The 20,866-nt window shown below is 40.0% G+C and overlaps 2 protein-coding genes and 1 pseudogene across 2 annotated transcripts in view; 1 reads left to right on the top strand and 2 right to left on the bottom strand.

Moving 5' to 3' along the window:
• dok4 (docking protein 4) overlaps positions 1-17,359 on the top strand; it is a 172,570-nt gene extending 155,211 nt beyond the window's left edge. The window contains exons 7-9 of the mRNA XM_072381049.1: positions 9,945-10,083; positions 14,129-14,246; positions 15,323-17,359. Coding sequence (XP_072237150.1) covers positions 9,945-10,083; positions 14,129-14,246; positions 15,323-15,468 — 403 coding nt within the window. The 3' untranslated portion in view covers positions 15,469-17,359. The remainder of the gene's footprint in view (positions 1-9,944; positions 10,084-14,128; positions 14,247-15,322) is intronic.
• LOC140302299 (uncharacterized) overlaps positions 1-20,866 on the bottom strand; it is a 334,032-nt pseudogene that overhangs the window by 31,702 nt on the left and 281,464 nt on the right.
• pcsk6 (proprotein convertase subtilisin/kexin type 6) overlaps positions 1-20,866 on the bottom strand; it is a 171,998-nt gene that overhangs the window by 8,132 nt on the left and 143,000 nt on the right. The window lies entirely within an intron of this gene.

Genomic DNA, 20,866 nt, shown 5'->3' with positions numbered 1-20,866 from the left:
AGTTGTCCTCAAATTCCATGTTGTCCAGGAGTAAATTGAGCAATCCGGTTTGAAGGACCACAAATGTTGGTGAGACTAGAGTAAAAGACTGTATAGAGTTGGTACGTTATGAGTTTGAGCTACATTCGCTCCCGGGGCGTCAGTCAGGACACAAACAGAGGAGATTGGAATTCAGTGTAAGTAGTTTACTGATGAGATGTAGGCTCAGGTGAGTTACAGGCATGGGATTGGGTGGATGGCATTAAATGTTACACATACAAGCACTGTATGTGTGGTTCTACAGAATACAGACAGGAAAGGAAAACCATAATGAGCATAAACACAAATACCATAATATATCACATAATTGCAATAATATAGTATTCAATACTGTAGCATTTACACAGCACAGGTTGTCACAATATATATGATCAGATATCAATAACAATCTCAATTAGCGCAGAAACTTCACCACTCTCAATTTACCATACCAGCTCTTATATAAACCACAAATAAGGTAAACAATAAACCATGATGAAATAAAGGTCTCAATAGCCTTAAACGGCGTTAATAAGCTTAACGAGCAATCAAAGGGCCCGCCGCGATAGATCTATCAAGCAGAGCATAATGGCAGCATCCACGAATGCACTTGTCTAAACGAAACACAGATGTGAAACAGCATAACCTAAATAAATTCTCACAAAGCATTAAATTCTAGGGAGAACTATAGAAGACAGTTCTTAAGGCTCGCAATGTGAAACTCAGGTGAACACATACAACCATGACGGTAAATAGTAAATAAAGTAAACCTCAACATAAATAAACACATATTACCGAACCGAAATAATGTACTTACAGTCAACAATGATGCACACTGGCACTTTAGTGTTGCACAACATAGAAGTGATGACTGAAATTAACTTAACGGGCGCTCACTTCTCTGGTACCTGCTACAATAACCAGAATACCTTGCATTCTTAAGATGATACAGACTACTTTGCTCAATGTTAACCCTTAAGGTGGAACTACAAAGACGAATAAAAAACAATATAAATCACTTAAATCTGTAGCCTTTCTAACACAGTCAGTGCCAGTGCAACTAAAGAACAACTATACGAGTACTGAACATGAAATTAAATGAAAAAGATCATGATATTCAATTAAACTAATTGATACCTCATTATATATCCGTCCCACATTTCACAAACACCTGACCTACACCCACCGATGACCAGACTCAGAAAAATGGGGGAAAAGTCCTTTCAGGCTGCTGCTCCACATTTACAATAGCTGATCATTTAAAACAATTGACTGGCTGATGTATTTGCAATAAGTTCATCATCTCCCTCAGGCTTCCCCAATGTTATCAGTGCACAAGACTGTACCCATGTATGCATCCAGGCCCCTGCTGGACCTGTGGAGGCCGACTACGTAAACTGAAAATTTTTCCATAGCCTAAATGTACAGGTACGTATTGGGGATAATTGTCCATAGACTCTGAACTGGATTTCTCATTTCTAAAAACACCACATCAACCCTTTTGAGTAATGCTGAGCAATGTTACATTAATGCCCCATGAAACCAAGTACTTCATCATTGACTCCTATCCTCCATGCATACAGATGATCTGTGATGGAGGTAATTTAAGTTCCAACATTGTGGCTAAATGGCCGGGATCAGTTCATGATTCTTGGATCTTTCTAGCATCCTCACTGGCACAGGTTTGCACAAGGCGCGAGAATTTTACCTACCCGAAGGAGTGTAATTTTGAAGTAAGGTGTATATAGCATAGGCATAATTTTGGTAATCTAATGAGAGATGAGGTGTAGAGGTCGTCTTAAGGAATTTAAAGTGCTCATCATACTTTATTATAGATAGACATTGACCTTTAATGTTTTTGTAGATTATTTTCAGTTCTTGGAGTACCAAGAACTACCAGAGTACCAGTTTTTTGTTCCAATCCTGCTGGCCGACTTCTCTGCTCACCAGGCCAGGTTTCCGTTTATGAGAGTTTTTGTTCACAAATAAACTTTGTTTGAACTAAAAGTTTGCTTCTCCTGACTCTGTGGCCGCACCAGGGTCCGCACTTCAATAGGGTGTGACAGAACACACTAGCCAAATGGAGTCCAGAGTCTGTGCACCAAGCGCTGGCAGCTCGGGGCTCTTTATTGGGACAGCATGCCCAGGACCTCAAGGACATTATGGAGGTGTTGGGGGCCTTGAGTTGTAGCGTCGCTTCCCTCTCTCTGGAACAAGGTGCTGCTCCTCCGCCACTTGTTGCTGTTCTGCCGTCAACACTTTCTCTTCTTGAGCCCCATCTCCCGACGCAGGAGCATTATGCCGGGGACGTGGGAGCCTGCGCACGTTTCCTCCTCCAGTGTTCTTTGGTGTTTGACTTGCAGCCTCAGATATACCAGGAGGACTGCACCAAGGTGGCACATATCACCAGTCTCCTTTCGGAATGGGCTGCACAACAGGCGCTGACTACATGGGAAGGCAACCCCAGCATAATATTCCTGTTGTGTCACTTGCAGCACCTTGCTCTAGACGGTAGGTTGTTGTTGTTCTGTAATTACTCACCAGACCATTCTTTTGTCACTACTTATCTCTGGTAACCTCCATGAGCTGATCAGTTTTTTTTTTATTATGCCTGCTCCTCATATTCCTGTGGTTTTAGGTCTCTCCTGGCTTAGACTGCACAATCCTGACATTGACTGGACACAGAGCACAATCATTGGCTGGAGAGTAGCATGTCACAATAATTGTCTTAAATCTGCTGTTCCAGCCTTGAGCCCTCCTGCCACAGCTCCTTCTGTCTCTCCTGATCTCTCTGGGGTTCCTCCTTCCTATCGTAACTTGGCTGAGGTATTTAGCAAACCTCAAGCTCTCTCTCTCCCACCATACTGTCCCTATGACTGCCGCGTAGACCTTTTGCCTGGGTCTCCTCTCACTTCCAGTCGCCTTTACAACATGTCCCGTCCTGAGAGAGACTATGGAGATGTACATACAGGAGTCATTGGCAGCAGGTATCATTCATCCCTCTTCCTCACCTGTCGGTGCTGGCTTTTTTATGTGTCTAAGAAAGACAAGACTTTGCGCCCCTGCATTGACTATCGTGGTCTGAATGCTATTACGGTCAAGGACAAGTATCCTCTGCCACTACTGGATTCAGCTTTCCACTCCCTTCACCAAGCCACTGTCTTTTCTAAACTAGCTCTTCGTAATACCATCTCTCTGCATACCATCTTGTCCATATTCGTGAGGGGGATGAGTGGAAAACGGCGTTCAACACACCTCTTGGCCATTTAGAGTATTTGGTCATGCCTTTTGGTTTAACTAATGCACTGGCAGTTTTCAGTCCTTAGTTAAAGATGTACTCCGTGACATGCCCGACCGTTTTGTTTTTGTTTATCTGGACGACATTTTAGTTTTTCTAGCACACCAGATGAATATAGCAGGCTTGTCAGACTATTTCTCCAAGATGTTGTCATTGAAAAGGGATAGATTCGCTCAGATCCAGCCAAGGTAAGGGCGGTGGTTGAGTGGCCAGTACCTGAGAACCGCAAACTACTTCAGCGTTTCCTTGGTTTTGCTCATTTTTACTGGCGCTTTATTAGAAATTTTAGTAACCACCCATCCAACCTCCATCTCCAGCCCTTTTACATGGACTTCTGAAACTGCTCAGGCATTCTTAAAACTTAAAGAGCTGTTTTCCTCTGCGCCTGCTCTCATCCACCCTGACGCCTCTAAGCAGTTCATAGTGTAGGTGGATGCTTCTGACAGTGGTGTGGGCCAGCTGAACGCAATTATGATGTAGGTAACTGAGAGCTTTTGGTAGTTGTTCTGGCATTAGAAGACTGGAGACACTGGCTGGAAGGGGCAGAATTCCATTTGTAGTTTGGACGGACCATAAGTATTTAGCCTACCTTCAGCAAGCCAAACGTCTAAATTCTCGACAGGCCAGATGGGACCTTTTTTTTGGCCGATTCAATTTTACTCTCTCTTACAGACCTGGTGCCCGTAATTTAAAGCCTGATGCCCTTTCCCGTCATGCAGAGAATCGAATGATTTATCTGAGCCTATGCTCCCTCCAAGCTGTTTTGTGGGGACAACCCATTGGGAGGTGAGCAGTAGGTTAAGAGGGCCCTCTCCCATTGTCCCGGTCCAGACATTGGACCACCTAACTGTTTGTTTGTTCCAGAGGATGTTAGCTCTCAGGTTCTGCAATGGGGCCATTCCTCCAAATTGGCCCCATTGCGGCACGCACACTTGAGCTTATTCAACAGCTGTTCTGGTGGCCCACGCTGGTCAGTGACACCAATCAGTTTGTGGCAGCTTGCTCTGTTTGTGCCCAAGGTAAGGCCCCTCACAGACGTCCCGCTGGTTTACTGAACCCTCTCCCCATCCCCTTGAGACCTTGGTTTCACGTCGCTGTTGTCTGTCTCCTTCTGCAGGTAACTCAGTCATCTTTACTATTATTGATTGTTTTTCTAAGGCTGTGCATTTTGTACCATTGTTGAAGCTCCCTTCTGCTCTGGAGACTGCTGAGCTTATAGTTCACCATGTTTTTCGTCTCCATGGTATCCCTATAGATACCATGGAAACGTTTTCTATCCCAGTTTTCTTCCCAGGTCTGGTGAGCATTCTGTGGAGCATTGGGGGCAAGGGTTAGTTTATCCTCTGGGTACCATCCTCAGTCCAATGGCCAGATGGAATGGGCCAACCAGGACCTGGAGGCCGCTTTAAGACATGTTTGTACACGTAACCCATCCTGGAGTGCTCAGCTACCGTGGGTGGAATATGCTCATAACACTCTCTGCACATCTGTATGTCTCCATTCATAGTCATGTATGGTTTTCAACCCCCATTATTCCCTTCCCAGGAGGATGAGGTGTCCATTCCTTCCATACAGGAACACTTGCGATGGGTATGCAGAGTGTGGCGGGAGGCTCGGGCTGCTTTAGTTAGGTCCGCTGCCAGGAACGGACCGGTTGGCTGACCGTCGGCGTTCCCCCACTCCTAATTATCAGCCTGGGCAGATGGTGTGGTTATCCACCAAGGACCTGCCTTTGCAGGTAGACTCCCGAAAGCTGGCTCCCCATTTTATTGGTCCTTTTTCAGTGGTCAGAGTCATTAATCCGGTTTACCATCCTGCAGGACTTTCTTTGTAGCTCGGCATGTTTGCGCTGGCACCCATCTGAAATGTATGTGAGTTTTGTTGCCCTCCATTCAGGTAGATACACTTTCCATGTTTCCTTGTGTTCAGTGTCCGTCTCCTCGTCGCTCATCAGACTTGCAGGCACCCCTTTAGAGTATCTGTTTTCCTCATCAGTTAAAATGGATCGAGCAACAGATCGCTGCAAACTGTAAAGCTTAAACAGAAAACATTTGTTAGATATTACTCTTGATAATGATGACAGCCATGTCAATGAGAACACTTTTTAAATGTATACATTAAAAACGAACACATTAAAAGATGTTTTTACCTCTTCTGCATTGCCAGAAACTACATCTTCACGCACAGTTCATATAACATATTGGATTTATTGTATCCAGAGATAACACTGCAGACTATCTACAATACTGAAATGTGACACAAAAGCAGATCAGAGATCTATTTTTCATTGTTAGGATATTTAAAAAAACATGCCAACAATTCATAAGTTAGTCAACTCACCTTATGCCTTCTGTTGTTGAGAGCTCTGGTCCTCTTCCATTCTGTTGTCCTCGGTCAACTTGATGTTCTCAAAGTATCTGTTGCAGGCTCCAATGAACACTAAAAGTGACACATATCAATATGTGACAGACCTTTTCAACCAATTGTCATACTTTCTTTGGGGAGAGAAATACTTGAAATAAAAAGGGCTGTGCAAGAAAGTCTCCTGAGTAGTGTGGACCACAAAGTTTTCTTGAACTTGCAATCAAAACTTAACTGTTCTGTTGCATTTTACACTTAGTGTTAGTCTTTTTGTGGAAGTAAACAGGAGCATCATACTTTGTTGCACAGTGGAAACTTTCTACTTTTATCTATTAACACTGACCCATATTGTCCACATATGAGGACGTTTTTTCTCAGAAACTACTTCATGTACCAAGACAAAATTTATTAACGTAGTTATTATGCCCATACTCTTATTAAACATCATGAAAAAAATATACAAGAAAAAAAAGCTTGGGGGTTAGATAGAAATATGATCAATGTCAGGACGTGGTGTGGAAGGGAGGACCCAAATGCAGAACGTAAAGCAAAACTTGATTTATTACAAAAGGCAAGAACAAAAGGCACGGCTGAGCCGGATACCAAAAATCTTAAACTATGGAAAATAAACAAGACGAAATAAGACAAGACTAAGACTGTGGTAACAGAAGGCAAAAACCTGACCTGACAAAACATGGGCAGCGTGAACATGAATCATGAGAAAGGTGGTGGTAGGATTCTGCAGTGAGCTGAGGGAAACCTGGAAACTAAATACTGTGGAGAGGTGATTGGTGGTGGGGTGCAGCTGTGAAACAAAAACAGGTGACTTGAGTGAACCTAACGTGACGGGAAAAAACATGACCAGAAAACCTGAAAACAAGACAAGACCAAATAAAACTCAAAACAGGACGTGACAATCAACAGACCACCACGATCTGATGCAGCTCCATGTTTTGCTTTTATGTGGAATATCAGTTTTTTTTTTGTTGTTGGTTGTTTCGGCTTGATGCAGCACCGCCTCTGGCGGTGAGGGTAAAATAATATTTATTGAATAAAAACTCGGGAATAATGTTGTACTCCCCAACTGAGCAGAGTCGCCTATGGGACCAAGTCTGTCGGTTAACCTCTCAGCTGCAAGTAAAGTAACTGAGGTTTCACGGGAAGAGGTCTATCACTCAGTTTGTCTGCGAAGCTAAACTCAAGTAACTAGGCACCTTCAACAACTGAAAAAGTGCCTAAAAAAATAGTATCAACTTACTTCCACATGTCGTCCAATGTGATACCCATAATCTCGGGACTGCAGATTCTGCCACTGGCTCCAATGAGGCGCCATCTTACTTGGTTTTGCCATGAAGACCCACATATAGGAGTTTCAGTTTTCCGTCGTCCACTCACATCGACACTTATCTCGTCAATGTCCTCCGAGTCGTTTTCTTGTCCCAGACATCATTTACTTGTTCCAGGCATCATTTAAGTGCTACTCGACGGGAACTTTACTGGAAAACACACAACTCAGGGCCGCAGCGTAGCTAGCGTATCTACCTGTAGATTCGATACTGACCAGAGTGCTCTGATCAGTGTTGCCAGATCAGATTGACAGTTTCCAACCCAATCACATCTTAGAACCTGCCTAATCCAATAAAAACCATCCCAAACCACGAAGTTGCCAGACACTCGTGTAAACCCACAATATCATAACACATCCAATAGAAAACACTCATAAGTATCCAGAGCTTCATATCTGCATCAAGTAACCACACAGAAATTATATATAAATATGTTTTTGCAAATTGCAACCAACAACAGCGCAGTAAATCAACCATAGGCTACACAAATTGCAAGATGAACCTCTGGCATCCTAGCGCCAGGCCCAGATTAGTAATAATGTCAGCTACATGTAAAAAGAGCACTTTTTAGCCCGTGTACGCCTAATAAATTTCATTATTTATGTTACAAATTACCCGTATGAGGGCTACTAGCAAAACAATTTAAAACAAAAATTAAAGCTGTAAGCAGCGATGATCGGGCCCGAGTTTAAGGGTGTGCCACGGCCACAACCTTCAGACTTTTGGAAAAGATTCTCCTGACATCTCCTGAGTAACCTCACCAAGTTTGAAGCCGTTACCATGAAATCTTTGGGAGAAGGCCAATGATATGCGAGGTGTGGAACTGGCAAAACGGCACAAATTTGCAACTCAAAATAGCCAACTTCCTGTGGACCTGGCACCATGAGTCAAGAGGCTCATTTGTACGACTGGGCATGACAAAGATGTATACCAAATTTTGTGGGTCTACGCAAAACTAACCCCAATGGCATGGGTATTTAGAAAATTTGTAGGGGGCTCTACAGAACCAGTTAGCTCCGGCCACACATGATATTCTTTACATATGTACGAGGTCATCAGCGTCGAAAGACTTTCAATCTTATGATGGCAAGCCATTCCTCTCTGAAGGACGTAATCTGGGTCTCATGCTCTAATGTTGTCTAATTTCAGCTCTACGATAAGGTTAAAGATTTCATAGGTGTTATGTACTTAGTTGTAATTAATCTGCCTCATGAGGAGTGATTTAGGCAGGAGAATATTATCATCGCAGGAATCATTCTTGGTCCACGTGAGCCAAGAGGGCATATTAATCCCTACTTGGATCTCTTGTCAGTGACCTTTATGACCTGTGGAAGGGGGGTTACTGGTTAGACTCTTCTGCTTTAGGAAAGCAACAATACAGATCAATGATGCACTCCTTTTAATGTTTAAGACTTTACAAAAAAATGACTGTGTACACAGTGTCTTTCAACACCATCAGGTTCGACAGATTCACGCTAGGAGGGGAATTATCAACAGGAGACTACAGAGCAAAAGTCATGTGTATTCGCAAGGTGGCTTAGAAATGACGAGAGAATTGGAGAACCTGTTATTGATCTGAAAGCTGAAGCTCAACCAGCGTTGATTTACAGAATGCTTAAGGTCATAGTCTTTTTGAAAAAAAATGGTGAGACAGTTAATGCTGAGCATACTGTGGCTGAGGTTAAATGGTTTAAAAAAAACACGTTGATAGGCATGATTACAGTCAAAATGGTTCATGTTCTGTTTGAGAAGTAGGTTTTGAACCATTTTCCTATGCAACATACTGAAAAGCATACACTGAAAAGAATCATTGGCTGTTGTGCCTATACCAAGACTAAAGGTAGGGAGGAAAGTGACCATAATAACCACCAGTAATGTAACCAGCCATATTTTCAATATTCTAATAAACAAAGCTTATGACTTGGAAGTTGACTGGCTACTTCAAGTTATTTTCTTATTTTTATTCAGCATCTCTGACAAATAAGCAATTTCATAATCAGAATGAGTCTTTATTGCCAAGTAAGTTTGCACATACAAGGAATTTGTCTTGGGGTATGGAAACACAATTAAAGAGACAGGGCAGAGAGAGGTGTTGGTGTGGTGGGGGTGGGGGGATCATTAGAGGTGAGCAGCTTCAAAGGACCCTTCAAAGGACCCCCTGTTATGCTGGGGGAAGGTGAGTGACTAGTTTGGTGGGACTGATGGGTCTTTGTTTTTCAAAGTGGCAGTAAAACTTGTTCAGTTTGTATTACCGAAAATTATACTAATGATATCAAATCAAATTCGTTGCTTATCTTTGACATATCCAAGACTCTAGTTACCACCAAAGCCCCGTCTGTATAATATTTATTTTAAAGAAAATGTTTAATGTTTTTTGTGTTTTTCGTAAATAATTAATTAAAAATAATTACACTGTCATTTAAAGGGTTAAAATCCCCAAAATGATTGAATGTTAGGTATTTTTGAGCGGGACGGAAGTTGTTTAAAGGATTTATAGTGATAAAATATTGATGTATGATGCATGTATACAGAATATATCCAATACAAGGATTTATCACAGATGTGTATCTGGAAGATATCCAATACTAGGCTCTATCACAGATGTGTGTCCGGAAACTATCCTGTACTAGGATCTGTTATAGATTTATACGGAAGATATCCAATACTAGGATCTATCACAGATGTGTATCTGGAAAATATCCTATACTAGGATTTGCTATAGATGTGTATACGGAGGGTATCCTATACTAGTATCTGTTACAGATTAGATCTTCCCGTATATCCCCGGAAACATTTTGGATATGTGGCAGATACATAAACTTGTATACTGTTGGATCTCTCTGGATATTAGGCCTTTTAGTGCAGTATGTTGTTTATACCCTGATGCTCTACCATCATACTGCATTGCTGTTTGAGTGCAGGATGTGCGACAGTGGCGAAGGGCTCTACACCTTCCAGACTAGAGAAGGAGAGCAGATCTACCAAAGGGTCCACTCCTCTACACTGGCCATTGCTGAGCAGCACAAAAAGGTCCTGCTGGAGATGGAGAAGAACAGCAGGGTGAGACCTGGCCAAACTACCAACACACATACACAATACACCCACACAGAGAGACACACATGAGTACAGACGTAAACTTTCGGTCTTTGATTCAATTTTGACATAATGCATTTTCCAGCCTCGTATTGTATTGATACAGAGAAAAAGCTGAGTTTGTACAATTCTAATGATTTCAATGCCATCATTTGGTATGACCAGCTTTTTCCTCAGTACATCTTAACCCTTTTAAACAAGCTTTTGTGTAATATATTTAAGTTGTCTTCAGAAATAGTTCTCAGGGCTTGTTAAAGGACATTCCAAAGCTCTCCTTTAGATATTGGCCTTCTTTTGTCCTATTTTTTTGTCAACATGCCCCTACGTTTCTTCAATAATGTTGCAGTCGAGGTTCTGAGAAGGATTCATCGATCCAGAAGAGCTGTTGCAACAGATTTTCGGTCCAGTTCCTGTGGTATTTTTGACATACCTTAGCCCTTTTCTTCCTCTTTCCTTTCTTCAAGAATAGCTTGTTGACAGCCGTCCCGCCATGGAAACCATTTATGATGAGGCTTTCATGAACATGATGGATCAGTTGAAGAGCTAGATACATCTTTCAGGTCTTCTGTCAGGTCTTTTCTTAAATTTTTCTCTTTCTTAATGAAATCACTTTCAGGTGCTGTTCATCTGTTGAAGATAGTTTTAGATTAGCTGTTTTTTTCAATTTTCTAGAATTTTTAGAAGGATATAGTGATCTCTATACTGAGATATACCAAGTTGATTGCTAATTGCTTTCAGGAATTACCTTTTTGGTGAAAAATGACGGTGCCCAGAAGGATCAATACGATGTAAAAGCCGCAATACATATGCAAAAGTCACAACACAAATGCAAAAGTCACAACACAACTTACATAAACACAACATTGCTTATTTATAACAATGCATACCAACATTAATAAACATTATCTTACATCAGGGTTTCACTTCCTTCTCAAACCTCTCCTGCTCTGGACCCAAATGCTGCTTACTTCCATTGTAACATAACTTCTGTTGTGGCTTAGGTGTTGTGTTGAGACTTTTTGCAAACAGTGTTGCATTTGGCATTTTTTATACAGATAAAACCATGGAACAAATAATGTGACACGCTGCTTGTAAGTGTCTAAAGATACAATATGAAAAAGTGGTGGGCCATCAGAGCCTGTAAGGCCTTCTCTGCTGGCCTAAAAAATATTTGAATCACAGACGTTGTGATTGTGACATTGTGATGTGAATTATATTTTGTCCATGAATACTTATTAAATAATTCAAAATAGTCTGTCCGCTTCCTTTCAAAGCTTTTCCCTTGGTTGCGCTGATTCCAGATGTGTATTATCATATACACGTCTGATCAAAGAAATCTGCCTGGAGTCCTTCACAATCAGTTCTGCGGGGCCTGTAACATAAAATAAGCATAGATATATACACGTAGATGCCGCATTCAGGCATGTCAGCCTCGTCAACACGGCCGCCATCTTGGGACGGGTTTCTGACAGCAGTTAGTGACAGTCAGAGCGGGTCTGACAGCTGTGCATCTAGCAAAATGCCAGACTTTTATGCCGCTTACGGATGTTCCCGTGGAAGAAATGCCGAAACGAAGAAACTTGGAATAACATTCCACAAGTAAGAAGTTGTTTTATATTATCTAACTGTTATGAACGTGTTGAATTTGATGTATCTCTTAAAATAACATAAATTAAACTAGCTTATTACTAGCTTACGGCAGGACAAGAAAACATGTTTTTGTTGGTAAGACAGCAGTAAGATGATGAAAGTGACATTTGGCAATCAGCCACTATATAATTGTGCTAAGTAGGCCATGTTATTCCTAAATGATCTATTGAATCAGTTTCATAGCACTAACATTAACGTTAACTGCTAACGTAAGTTATGTACCTGAATTGTAGCAACATAAGCATGGAGAACTGAGCGTTGTTCAGATGGAGTTGTTTTGTGTGTAGGTTTCCAAAACATAAATGGAAGAGGCAGGCATGGGCAGTAGCACTCAGGAGGAGAGGTTTTAGCCCAAAGGAACGTTCAGTTGTCTGCAGCTGTCACTTTAAACCATAAGACTGACAAGACTGGACAGTCAACTTGTTTAAAGGAAGGAGCGAAACCATCACTTTTTAATTTTCCTGACCATCTTTGCAAAGTTAGTGTTATGACAAATTCTCATATAATCTTAATATTTCACTAACACAATGCAGTGTCCACTAAATGATAATAAAATACACTATTAGAAATTGTTCGTAGGGAATGAACCCTTAAAATGCACAATTCTATTAACAGAGAAGACCTGTTTTTTTTAAAACAACAACGCATGATAGGGTCTGAAATTTTTGTCTAAATAATCACATTTCTAATGTATGTATGATATAAATAAAAAAACAAAATATATATATATATATTTTTCATCTATCTTTAATCACAAATATGTGTCTGAAATTTATATTAAACCAAATGGCTTGAAAATCGGTTGAAAATTTAGTGAGTTGTGGTGATTTTAATCGTTGATAGACCTCTGCCTCAGTTGACTAATGTAGTAAGTAGACATGGCTTCCCCCGTACCAAGATGGCGGCCGCGTTGACTTATCGTTCCAATGGACAGCAGTGTCAGAGATCAAACTGTTGCTTCAACCAATCAGATTTTGAGTTGGGGACACCAAGGCCTTCTAGCAGGCGTACAGTGACGTTAGCATATTCATACCCTTTGATTGGATAGTCAGAGAGTGAACTAGCCAGAGCTAGTAAACTGCATCTGTAGCGAGCTCCATGAGCAAAAATATAGTATTATATATTATATAATTTTATAGCTATTTTGTCAACCCACAATGGCTAAAGGAGGAGAAGAAATGGATTTAAACTTTAAATCTTATGAAAATTATGCCAGAAAAACGACAGGGCAGGCTCAACTTTCAGCATTAGCTTTGATGACAATAGTAAAGGATTTCTTGATGGAACTGAAAAGCACGGATAATCTTTACGACAGAGTAACGAGGAAAGAAAGGAGGATGGATTTTGTGTTCAAATGTTGCTATTTTAATAAATGATATGAGGTTGTTGTTGATGCTTTTTTATGTGTGTGGCAGCTGTAGCTGCAGTAGAAGGAGACTTGTGCACCCCAGTAAATGCATTTATTGTGGATACACGAGTTATCTTTCTCTGATGCAACAGCTCTTTATATTGCATTTCTGCATAAAAAGATATTTTTTACAAATAATTACAGAGGGTTGATTGATTCAGGTGGAGCACTACTGAAGGCATAGGTGTGAAATGCATGGCCCGCCACTGGTATGAAATAGTTTAATTTTGTTTTTACAAATTGTTCTAATATGTGTAGACACAGCACTGATTTGTCTCTTTATTTAATTTAGGTTTGCATGTTTAATAGATCAGTATTAGATGGCTTAAAAAATAAAATGGATTGGTACAAGGACTGGATTGTAAATGAGTGAAAAAGGAGTTTGCATGTTCTCCCCATGTATGCATGGTTTCCTTCCTGGTACTCCAGCTTCCTCCCACCCTCCAAAAACATGCATGTTAGGTTAATTGGTGACTCTAAATTGTCCTTAGGTGTGAGTGTGATTGTATGTCTCATTTGTCTCTGTGTGGCCCTGTGATGGACTAGTGACCCATCCAGGGTGTACCCCACCTCTCACTCAATGACTGCTGGGATAGGCTCCAGCCTGCAATCCAACCAACAGATTAAGTGGGTATAGAAAATGGATGGATGGAAGAGGTGCCTCAAGACTTTTGCACAGTACTGTACATTTATAATATAGTTATCAGTTGTTCTTTGACAATGTTGTTCACAGTGATGATTGTGCACTCTCTTCCACATCTCATTTAGTTGTGGCAGCTATACCTGTCATTCTGCACGATGGACCCTATATACCTCCTGTTAGAATGCTTTCAGAATTGCACTGAACTAAAATCCTAAAAATCTTGGTGAAAGTGTTGTGTGGAATTTTACTAAAAATGGTCTGGAGTGCTCCTTGGTGTTCACTCCCTGGTGTTCTGTGCCCATGACTCCCAGTTGATGCTTAAAGGCTCAGAGGCTGGTTCCTACCCATGTACACCTACTGCCATCCTACCCCGATCTGCCTACTGGCACCACATCACTGGGAACATCAGTGGCATGGATTGTTCCAGCGGTAAGATACACATACATGTTTAAGGTTGATCATTTTAATTTTACAAAGCATGACTAATTCACGCAGTAGTAGTTCAATTCAATTCAATTTTATTTATATAGCGCCAAATTACAACAAATTACACTTCGATAATATAGTCCAATTCAAGCTAATTGTAGTTGTGTTCATTGTCATCATAATCCAATCAAAACCAATTAATTAAGTTCAAATTAATCCAATTCATACAGAGCCAATTCAAAAACAATTTTCTAGCTAAGGAACTCAACAGATTGCACTGAAACTTCTCTTCAGTCCAATCTCCCGTCCTGAGTGTGCCTGTGGAAAGGAACGACTCTCTTTTAACAGGAAGAAACCTCTGGCAAAACCAAACTCAGGAAGGGTGGCCATCCGCCTCGACCAGTTGTACTACTAAAAGGCCAAAGTGATCGACCTTTGACTTTCTATATTGGAGACAATGTTGTCTTCTTATAACCAGGCTAGAGTGAAATTATTATTTTTACTTCCTTTTTACGATTGTTTCAATTGTACGAGTAACACAAATGTCATTGAACCATTTCATGAAATTCTCAACCACAGCCTTCCCAAATTTGGTGCAAGCAAAATTGTGCACATCATTTCTAAATTAATTTTATTCAAGTGCCGAATTGGACAGTGTAGCACCCTTCAATTTTCTGGTGCTGAGTATGTTGTTAGGGCAGGTTCAGCCTGGTGTCTTGTGTCTAGGGCTCCAAGGTAAACTGAGTTAATTGATGATTCTTTCAGTTTCCAATGAAACAAGCAAGACTATTTTTCCTTCAGATGATTTGAATCTGGAAGCAACCAAAAAAAAAAACAAGGAAAAACTTAATCTTGTATATATAATTTTGCATAGTTATGCTTACTGACTTTCGCTCCAAAAATAAGTTGTTATATGTTAGCAACCAAGCTTACAGTCATGGTATTGTTTCCTTAACTTAGCATCAATATTGGAAGCAGGAAGAACCAATTTATATTACTCTAGGTTCAGTTGCACACCTTTCAATGCCTCTTCACTGCATCTGGTTTGTGCACAGTAACAGTTGTGTTCCTGTCTGTAGGCGATGCTGTAGAGGACCAGCTTCTGTCCACGCACCTTCCTCCCGACCGCCATGCCACGCTGCCTCTGGCAAGCACACAAGCACAGTCCCAGCCACTCTTACACACACACTCCCCAACACATTACCCTACTTACCCAGGACAGTGACACACACAAAAGAAGATGTGGACATTGAAAAGGAGGCACAAGCACACACATACTCACATGCATGCAGGCACACACTGAAGACACACATATTCCCTTTTCTTTTATTAGTTGAATAACCCAACCTTATACTTCACAGGACTTACTGGAGGTGCAGCCTATGGTACACAATTTTGAATGCAGAAAAACTGCACAGATTGGGCTTCCATCTATGACTGCAGATCCCACAATAGACTCTTAGTTATGGGATGTTCTTCCAGACTCAGGCTGAGAAATTCTGCTTTGTAACAGTTTGTATTGTCTGGTGTGCAATTTGAGCACTATCAACTGTCAGTATGCTTTAAACAACCAAGTTTATCTCACAGATTTTGGTAAAGAGCCTTAAGCATTTCTAGGGACCTTTAAGGTTTTGTAGGAAATCTCTGGTACCCAATGTTTGTCACCCAGCTTCACAGACGTCTTCCCAATTTTCCACTGGTTCTTCTTACACCTCAAGCCAGTTTGCCAACACTGGCTTGTCCATCATATGTGTATGAAAATGTATTTTTACTTAACTGCATGTGAAAACTACCACTGGAATTTGTATTCATTATTTCTAGTTGACTAGCTGGCGTGATAATTCTTTATTTCATTGTTTCGTGAATTTCTAATATATGCCTAATGGAAGTTTCAAGGCAAAAACTTGAATGGAGACAATAGAAATTTTCTTGCAACATGCAGTTGTTTCTTGCCCCATCTTTGCATGTGGACATTCAGCACGTATATAACAATTTACGTGATGACAAGCTAGATTGTTTAAAGCATATTTAAGGCCTACACAAACCTATATTCTTGCATAGCTACATGCCAAGATTTAGCTAATTTTTTTGTGAGGAACTCATAAAATGCCAAATTTGATCTAATTTTTGTAGTCTTTATTTAGTGTGTATACAATAGGATTAGCTATATTGGATCTAATGGATGTCATGGGATTTTCTTTGACAGGACCAATTTTGTTAGATGGAATGTTGTGCGGACCAGGGCTGCACGGTGCCTTAATAGCACCTTGGATAGTGCTAACATTGAAAAAAAACTGTCTCCCAGATTTCTCATGTGGAATATTTTCAGTATACCAGTGCCAGTTGGCACTCTGTTTGTATGAATTGATGCATTTAATTTGCTTATATTTGATGACTTTTCAGTTACATGCTTTTATTGCTTTGGTTCTGAAATGATTTTAACTGGAGATTGATACTATGATTGACTTCATTTTCATGGTGTTGCACCCTACCTAAACTGGATATTCATCACTGGAGCTTCAGACATTTCCTTTGATGTATATTATTATACCTCCAAGTATCCACATGCTTGTACTCAGCTATATTTGCACAACCCTTTTCTTATTATTTCAGGGTCTAAAGTGGAAAAGGGCCTATAGCATAAGGTTCACAGATGAACTGTAGGTTGGTGAAAATACCATGTTTATGATAATTGACAATATTTTAGAGCTTAAATGTTTAATTACTGAGTAACAAAATGGGGAAATCTTCCACTAGAACACAAAAGCAGAATGGGAAATAATGTTTAAACATTGACATTTACACACTCTCAAATGGGCAGAGGTGGTATCAAAACACAGGTTGCGTGTATATTTTTGCCTAAATCTAAAAGCAGAGAAACACTTGCACATGACACTGAAGCACCCTCTTATGTAGCAACAGAGCAACGATGAACCATGTAATAGAAGTTCTGATATTGCAACAATGCTGTCATCAGCAGATAGTTTGATAATTCAGCGAGGATTTCCTCAAATACATGGTCTTCTCTTTTTGTTGCTTCCATTGATTCTGGAAAAGGGCTATATCTATCTATCTATCTATCTATCTATCTATCTATCTATCTATCTATCTATCTATCTATCTATCTATCTATCTATCTATCTATCTATCTATCTATCTATCTATCTATCTATCTATCTATCTATCTATCTATCTATCTATCTATCTATCTATCTATCTATCTATCTATCTATCTATCTATCTATCTATCTATCATTTTCCAAATAAGAAAGATGGACAATCATTTTGTCCTTCATTCAATATCTTGACTTTGCAACCTACTACCTTCTGTTATAATTTGTATTTTATTTTGTTTGGACAGTAGAAATAAGGTAGCATTGGGTGGGATGTAGTTTGGTTACCGGGAACTATAGATTGTTGCTTTCTGATCCTGCCATAAGGGTTTAAGATTGTTGTTTTAACGGTGGAAATTTGACGAACACACTAACCACCTCTGTGAAAGTATAAAATGCCTAAAAGTCTGGATTGTATGATCTGGCTTGATTAATGCTAGAATCTGTCTTTAACTTAGGTTTTGGCTTATCATTTGAACATTATTCAAACAAACAGGGCTAAGCATTTTGTTCGGTTTTTACATTGTCTATACATTGTTTATTCATGTGTTTTGCTGTAATTGCATACTATTGTATAATCTGAGTTTGCCCCCCACATAAGTTGTAAATATTGCTATTTATTTCACATGAAGTGTGTGAGTGTGAGAATGTGTGATTTAAGGGAAGATACGTTCATATAGAACACAGACAGACCACAGTTTTGCATCTGTCAGCGTAGAGCTGCAGCTGAGTGAACAACAAGAACCTATTTACCATTGTATCTCGTGCCTGACCTTCTCAAGGTGCCAATCACTTTGGCCATAGATCAGTTACAGTCACATTCTATGTTAATGCCTGTCCCATGCTGCCGTTTTTCATAGTTTAGCAGGGGGAATCATACAGAGGGGTGGTTCATAAAGACAGCTCAAAAAGCTGAGCTTATTCTGAAATTATTTTATACAATTGAGCTCATAAGTCTAAGAGGAAAAACACACCCAGATAATCAATGATAAATTACTCAACAAATGAACCACAGAAATATGACAATTCCATATGCACAGCAACCCTTTTTTTTTAACAAAAAACACTGGATGAAAAATAAAGCAAAACAAAGAAAAAGGAAACTTTTGGGTCCAGCTGGCAAGTCAGTTTAACTCAGGACCCCTGAACTATTACAGTGTTACACTATTACACTGTTCTGCTTACGTTTCTGAAATGTAATATACAAGATGTTACATGACAATAATCCTGCTTGGTTTGGAAACAAATTGATAACATCACTGAAAGTGAAAGCACAGCATAGAATAATTTCAAATGTACTAATATGCATTTAGCTCTAAAACAAAGTTCATCTGAGGCTTATGAGAATGTCATTGTCACAGCTAGGTGCCTAGCCAACTCACAAAAAAGGACCCAAGAATAGATGCAGAACACTGGGAGAATTAGAGTTAGAACAGAGTTTAATTACAGGCGACTGGCGTTGAAAGCCAGAGGGAGGATCTGGGTAAACGTGGAACTTAGAAAGGAGGGAGCCGGTTAATGAAGAGCTGATAAGGTCATTTGTTCAGACAAAGGTAATGATAAGTTCTTGTAGGTCCAGGTGGGAATCCAGAATGGAAGAGGAGCATACTGGCTGTGGTGCTGTGGTTTTGAATCAGTAGCAGGGCGAGCAGGCAGGTAGGGGAAACAGGAATACAACAATGAATGCTAAGTCCTTGGCATTGGGAATTCAGAGGGAGGAGAATTGATGACATAAGCAGCACTGAAAAAAACAAGAAGGCAAGGTAAGTACTAAAAAATAACTCTCTATGGAACACAGGAGTCAGCCTAATTACTAATGGTGAAGCAAGACAGTCTGGCAAAAGGTGGTTGCGCCTGAGCTCCTTAAGACTGTGTCTTGATGAGGACAAACGAGGAACAGGTGTGAAGGCAGGAACAATCCAGACTTTGCCCCAGACTTCCTGGAAACCTGCTCAGCCCCAACTAAGGCCCAGAAACCACAACACCACAGCCAAGCATGATCGTGACAGCCATTAGTTTTGATTGATTACTGTACAAACTGATTATGCAGCTTGATTAATATTTTAACGCTATGACAATTAATGTCTTCAAATTTTAATGCAATTTTCTCTGTAGTTGTAAAGACATTTCACTGAATTATAAGTGTTATAAGGGTAAGAGGGAAGTATCACTAAGGCACAACAAAATTTTGTCGCAAAGAATTCGAGCTGTTTCCCTTAACAAGGAAACCTGCTGTAATAATTAATAATAATAATAGTAGTTTTCTCCTGCTGATGGTCCTAAATGAAAAGTGATTATATCTCCAAAGTAACTTGCATTCATTGTCTGACCGACATGACCGTCATCACGAAGTTTCATCTTGTTCTTATGACATTTCAACTTGAACCAATTTGGTGTAGTCTAAATACTCTCATAAGAAACAACATTTTCAGAAAATAAGCCTAAAGTAGGTCTTACTTTCTTGGTGATGCTGCTTTATGGAACAACCCTCTGGTCACATTTACAACAGCTACATGCTGATTAATGGAAAAGGATGGAAGGCAAGACAGAAAATGGCAATATTGACAGTTTCCTTCTGAAATTTTTGACAGGACCAGACAGTTGTACCATGCGTTTGTGATTGTACTGTTTTTCGCATTGACAGTCATATTTCACTCTTGGCTATGACATCCTCTTAGAATTGTAACTGATGACAAAATGTAATTTTCACCCGTTTATGCAAAGTGCATGTTTTGGAAAAAAATAAAGACTTAATGGTGCAGCTCTTTGTTTTGATGTCACTTCACTGGATGCAAACTTTGTCACTGCATTATGTTATCTGGTTTTGTTTCTTTTTAAAGACATTTTATAAACTATTGCAAAATGTCAAATTTGGGATATCTTTCTCTGTCAAGATGATTGCACAGTGGGATTCGGGATTCATCACTCCATAGGACCTGTTACCACTGATTTTCAGGCTAGTTCTTGTGCATTGTGGCATACTTCAGCCTGTACTCCGTGTTTCCCTTCAGCCACACTTAAAGGGAGACCAATTCTAATGAGGCTTCAGTGAACAGCCAATGGTTTAACTGAAATAACCAGATGCATCTCTCACTTCCTGTGTCAGGTTTTTGCTAAGTTTACCCATTTCATAAAACGTTTGTCTAATTTGCTATATATAGTGTTTAGGTCAGTCACTTTGTCTTTTGTCCAACACTTGTTTTTAAAAGACAAACTGCTAAAAAACAAGACTGACAAACTGTTATCTTTTACATTTTTTTCATCAATGAAACTGAAGATATGGGAGCAAATTATGTGTCTTTGTCTTTTGAGTGCTTGTAAAAAAAATTGTGTGTGCGTAACCGAAGTGACGAACAAAACGATAATTGCGTATTCAAAAAGCCTCCCCCACACACAAATCGTTAAATACGCATGCGCGAATCGACTGATCCACACACACGCACACACACACAAAGATACATTTACCTATAGATCAGCACGACGGGTTTTGAGACTCTTTTCACGCTTCTT

Source organism: Leuresthes tenuis, unplaced genomic scaffold (assembly GCF_036924035.1).
Source record: "Leuresthes tenuis unplaced genomic scaffold, fLeuTen1.0.hap1 SCAF_2, whole genome shotgun sequence".
Classification (NCBI taxonomy): Eukaryota; Metazoa; Chordata; class Actinopteri; order Atheriniformes; family Atherinopsidae; genus Leuresthes; species Leuresthes tenuis.
This window is presented reverse-complemented; position numbering and strand designations above follow the sequence as displayed.